Raw genomic sequence first — 6,000 nt, forward strand, 5'->3', positions numbered from 1 at the left:
CAACAGACATAGAAAGAGATATTTTCGCATTTATAATATTAGTAGGGATTATGTATAAAAATACACATAAATAGGAAACACATGAAATTACTATGCGACAGCATTTATTGCGCAAAAAGAAATATGTAAACAATGATAATAAAAACAAAACTGCATCTTCTGCATTGCAGAGGCCAATCGGTTATATCAGGCGGCCTAGTCATTTAGGGTCATTCCCACTATTTACCACCAAGTTGTTACCAGTGGTAACTACTGGGAAAAGGTGGGAATTTTTGTTCCCAGTAGTTACCACCAAAATTTGGTTAGCGTTCAATACTAATAAAAATAGTATAAATATAGAGTGCTTTAATCAATAATTAATTAAAAGTCGAATTAATTATAAATTAATTCGTTATTCGTTTAATTATAAGTCGATTAAGTACTGTTTCAGTAAACTGCCTTAAAAGTGATAAAAAAATCGGTCTTTGACTGATTTGTTTGTTCAATCGCATAATTGTGACGAAGTGGTAAAAGGTGGGAAATAAATTCCCAGTAGTTACCACTGGTAACAACTTGGTGGTAACTAGTGGGAATAACCCGCCGTTTAGCTCTTGAGGGCCTTCCGCCAATATTGAAAAATCGTTATTTGCCTCTTGCATATTCGAGTGACAGAGAATTTTTCATTTTTCGGCGTGAATTTTCACTTCTTTGTTACCGCAGAGAAAAAAATGGGAAAAATTATTCTCAGCTGGTAGTTAACAATAATAGGATTACAAATTAGAAAAACAAAAAATAAGATTTAAAAAAATACAACTAAAATGTTATAACAAAATGCTTCCTGCTGTTCCAGGAACGAAATCTCAGTTTGAACAAGATTATGGGTTTATCTCATCTTTTACTAACGGTAACAATACATTGGTTTTAAATAGAACAATAATAATAAAAAATCAAACAATATTGGACTGTAATCTGCCAATATGAATCATCTTTTCAGAATAAGTAAATAGGCATAGAACGGTTATTATTATTAATAACGTTGCAATGTAGGGTTCATAATATATTTTACAGTACATATGGTGCTACTTTACCGCACTAGTGCGAAAATTAGCTTATTACGTTACTGTGTTGACCATTTAAAGGGCCATATGTACTGTAAAACGTTGTACGATACATGTGCGAATAGGTAATTCACAACTCGTGTCGATTTAAAACACTCCCTTCGGTCGTGTTTTAATTTATCGCCACTCGTTTCGAATTTCCTATTTTTCGCACTTGTATCGTAATGTTACAGTACATGTGGCGCTACTTTACCGCACTAGTGCGATAATAAGCACATTACGTAACTATGTCGAAAATTTAACGAGCCGTATGCACTGTAAAACGTTGTATTATACATGTGGGAATAGGTAATTCGCAACTCGTATCGAATTTATAGCCAGTTGTTGCGAATTTCCTATTTTTACACGTCTGCCCAAAAAAAGGAGTATATTGTTTCCAGTGTTGAGTTTCGCGTTTGTATCATAATGTACTGTTTGTTCCGTACTCTTGCTACACCTTTTCTTGTGACGATTTGATGAATAATGACGTAATCGTAGATTTTTATATTAGTGTTGTAAAAATGTGCATGATTTAATGACGTTATGCATTACCTACGTTCCATCTCATAACGCATTAGTGTATTTTGTTAAGTACTTGTTAACAATATTAAAGTGTAATTTTCATTAATTCACAACTAAAATCAAATTAATGGCTTGATTTTTATTTGCATAATTGTAATTGGTGCATAGAATTTGTAATAACATGTATATGTAGTAACAGAATAAGTTTTAGGGAGCAGTAACTCCACACATGTATCTAAATACTAATACGACGTTAATAATTTATTTCTTAAAGATATAATACCAACATTCATTATTTCTGATTGTTTAAAATGGAGATTGTTCTGAAGTCTCAATAAATATAAGGAGTGGATCAGTAAAAAAGTGGCAGTGAATTGTCTGGTGTATTTTTTTGTTAATTATGAAGCAATTTTTTTTTCAGTAATCTGTAGATAAAATACTAAATAATAAAAATTACACCATATTGAGAAATATCAGATTGTTTGAGTTTCCTCATTTTTATTGCAATGTATGTACTTACTTCGTAACATTTTGTACAACACAATTTGTCAATCTTCACTTCCCATTTCCCACTATGCCACAATTGAATTTAAATTTTCACAACTTGTTTTATGCTTTTAGGAATATCATCTTACGAATAAGTTATACCAATAAACTGGAGTTTATCTTGGGTAGTCAGGAAGTCTCTTCAATCGAAACTCTGACAGAGGTTTTTCTACGGGAGACAAATTTCTGTAAAAATGGAGTTAAACGGAGAAGTAGAAGTCAAATCAAAAAAGTGCAATTTCAAAAAATTTACAATTTTATAAGATATAAAGTAGCTCATGAAACTTAAAGAAAAAAAATATGTTTATAAGAAACATCTCATAAATTCTCCCAGAAGAAGCTCTCCAAAGTGTTAAGAGAGATGTAATATAAAAGGCGAAAACTTCAATTCGCCCTTTTATTTTAAATACGATTGTATTTAATTTTATGGAATAGTATCCATAGATTACTATAAAAATGCGCTGCTTAAAAATATAACAAAATAAAATTTAAAATCCACATCATGTACAGTCAGCGTCAAATACTTCGTAGCAGTAAAATGTCCAAATAGTTCGGTACACCATACACAATATATGGTGTACCGAACTATTTGGCTACTTTGACTGCTACGAAGTATTTGACGCTGACTGTACTGCTACTTTTTTCTGAATCACTCCTTATTCCGTGGTTACCACATTTAGTTTTACTACCTACTCGTATTAATATGTTGATGATGATGAAGTATCCTAGATCCACATTATGTATTGGCTCTGTATTGTGGTACTTCCATACAAGTTAAAATAGATTGACCTAATTAAATTGAATGCTATTTATAATAATCACATTTAGAACTCTTTAAAATTTAACAGTGACAACAATAGGTCTATCTATATTGTTCATCTTACAGTCAATTATCCAATATATGCTTCGGAATTACATGGATTGAAATATTTTTATCTAAAAGGTGTTTATAGAATGTGCCACAGTTTAAATAATCAATGAAAAGTTATCAATGTTAAAATCCTGGTCTCAGGTTTCCAAGTCATAATAGTTATCATCTATTGGGAACTCCGGCTCATCCTCCTTCTTTATCTCAGGCTTGTCATCAAAATTGTCAGTGAAGTGAGATTTAATGTGGGCCACTAACTCGGCTTTCTTCTCAAAAGTGAGCCCACATTCAATACAAGGCATGTTCACAACCAGGCATTCATGAGTTTCCTCATGTTTATTCAGATTGTCTTTTCTGTTGAATTTCTTATCACATTGACCGCACGAGAAAGGCTTCATACCAGAGTGAAGGGTCACATGACGGTCCAGCTCTCTCTTGCGGGAAAATTTCTTAAAACATATTTTGCATTGAAATCCTCTATTTCCAATGTGTGCTATTGAAACATGAGTCTTATATGCATCTAACGAGGATAGCTTTTTTGGACATTGATGACATTTTATATTTTTAGGCTTGTTTTTATTTGATACTGGTTTTGGTTTAGGTGGAGATGTTGCTAGCTTTCCGGGAGTGGAAGGGTTTTTATGTATTTGATTAATAAAACTACTAACACCGGAAATGTGGTCTGGTACTCGAGGGAGATCATAATCAGCACCAGGATGGGTGGGAGAAGTCAGTAAGTTGCTGTAAGGGTTGACATTGATTACCATATCATGTGTCTCCTGCTCATTGTCTATTTGATGCACTTGGTTGGGACTCGGAGGACCATGCCTGACTTCATGTTTGATTAGTTTATCTCTTCTACCAAATGTCAAAGGGCATTTTCGGCATGCATATGGTTTCATACCAGAGTGGACTAGGACATGGCGCTCTAAGTCATTACGGCACACAAAGCTTCTTGGACATAAAGGGCATACATGTGGCTTGTGGCCTGCATGTATCCTGAGATGTTTGCTTAGATTAGTGTTACGTGAAAAGCTTTTGAGACAGTACTGACACTGAAATGGCCTGATGCCAGTGTGAACTATTGAATGCTTCCTCAAATCTGATCTGCGGCCAAAGGACTTGTCACACTCCGGGCAGTGATAAGGCTTGTCATTGCCATGTACTTGCTTAATATGCTGGACATATTGGTTTCGCTCAGAAAAGACTAAGCTGCATTCTATACATTTAAATGGCAGATTAGGATCATGGCAAGTAACCTCATGTTCTTTACACTTATCTTGAGAAATAAAAGCTTGATCACAATACTGGCACATGGCAACATTTTTGAAGAATGAATCTGGCATATGGTCTCCATCAGGGGTGTTGTTTCGCTCTGTGGGATCTGCATTGGTTTGATCTGCATTGTCAGACTCCTCTGAGGAATCATAGTCTAGGCTTGGATCTACCACCATAACAACACTGTCTTCTACAATGTAATCTTGTTTGTTGATATCTTGAGTGGTGGTGTAGAAATTGGACATCTCAGAGGAATTAGAATTCTCTTGTTCATTAACTCTATTTGTGATCTGTCTCAATCTTGTCTCATTCTGGATACATTGAAGGCGAAATTTGGAACATTTGTCTACTTTGAACAAGCATTTGTAGCAAATTCTTCCAGGAAGGCCATCATTAGGGTCCATCTATAAACAAAGAGAAATATATTTATAGACATATATATAAACCTCTGCCCAGACTAGTAGTTTATAGGCAAATTATTCGATGTATACCAACCTGAAGTTCGACAAATTCAGCGATTTTCGAGGTTAGTGCCGAATTGGTTTCATCATCAGGCGCGGCTCCGAAAATCGACACCATCAGAGAGCTCTTGTTCAAACACAAGCGACACAGCGTGTGGAAATTAGCTATTATATAGGAATCTTCCATTTTCAAGTCCGTAGAATATTGTTTTGCACTATCTAAATCCAAACCAATCACTCGCACGAATCACAGCCAGACAAAGAAAATATCGATTAGAAACAAATTTAGACACAGAGTTAAAATAATAACAGGGTTCTGTGGCTAGGGCTCGCGATCGCTACTACGCAACCGTTCGATGCGAAGGGGCAACTAGGGCGATGCCCGCCCGTCAGGGCTGCGCCAGCGGATGTCGAGCGGCGCCTCGCTTTTAACCCTCCACGCGATATTCGCAGCGCCGCATGATATCCGTCACTGGTATCTTAAGTTTGTTCTTATTATCAAGTATTAAATAACGACGCGAATAATAATCTTCAAGAAATAGTTTTTTCAGCAAGTAATAATTCAAATTTGAATCTAGGAAGGTGGAAAACCGCGCTACTCTCGCAGAAAAATGACATGAATTCCTTATAAATGAGTTTTCGTTACACGTTTGACTTATACACAACACTTCAGGCAACATTTTTATTGGCCGTATGTGCCATTTTGAAGTGTTGCGTCACAATATTAGCCAATGATAATGAAGTTATTGTTTCCATCATAGGAGAATTAATGAGTTAAAAACCTATTAAGATTCTATAGACACGGACCAATCCAATGTAACACATACAGAGGACCTACCGCGAAAATTGAAATATCGTTATCTGTCTGGCTGCCTTTCTGTTACATAAATGGTAGGATCACGGACGTACATAATACGCTGGATAGAGTACACTGGCCAAAAAGTGTGTCCACGTGAGAAGTCAAACCAGAGCCTCGCATCTCGTTCTAATTAGGGTGACCATAAGTCATATTTATGTGGGATAAGTTGGAAATTTGGAACGTATAGTTAGGCCACGATCTTTTTCTCTTTCGTGCATAGTAAGAGATAATCATACTCCACACGCACGCAGCTGGTCAACTTTATTGTCACGCGTGCTATAGAGTATTTAAGAGCAAGTTCGGCCTGGCCAGGCACATTAGGGCTCACGCTAGACTACATCAATAATGTTTATTTAAGGTCACCGTCATCGAAAACGATGAGAAGGACTA

General features: G+C 35.7%; 1 protein-coding gene across 1 annotated transcript; it reads right to left on the bottom strand.

Moving 5' to 3' along the window:
- Positions 1-87: 87 nt before the first annotated feature.
- Positions 88-5,632, bottom strand: LOC133523130 (zinc finger protein 497-like). Its single transcript, XM_061858644.1, has 2 exons — positions 4,786-5,632; positions 88-4,694 (listed from the first exon to the last, which is right to left on the bottom strand). The coding sequence occupies exons 1-2, from the start codon at positions 4,936-4,938 to the stop codon at positions 3,153-3,155; spliced, it is 1,695 nt and encodes a 564-aa protein (XP_061714628.1). The 5' UTR covers positions 4,939-5,632; the 3' UTR covers positions 88-3,152.
- Between the last annotated feature and the right edge of the window lie 368 nt (positions 5,633-6,000).

Source organism: Cydia pomonella, chromosome 1 (assembly GCF_033807575.1).
Source record: "Cydia pomonella isolate Wapato2018A chromosome 1, ilCydPomo1, whole genome shotgun sequence".
NCBI lineage: Eukaryota > Metazoa > Arthropoda > Insecta > Lepidoptera > Tortricidae > Cydia > Cydia pomonella.

Bases quoted from the DNA above. Each gene is read 5' to 3' on its own strand.
- LOC133523130 (XM_061858644.1), bottom strand. From the start codon at position 4,938: ATGGAAGATTCCTATATAATAGCTAATTTCCACACGCTGTGTCGCTTG. The intron at 4,695-4,785 runs GTTGGTATACAT...CTTTGTTTATAG, and splicing joins CTGAATTTGTCGAACTTCAG to ATGGACCCTAATGATGGCCT.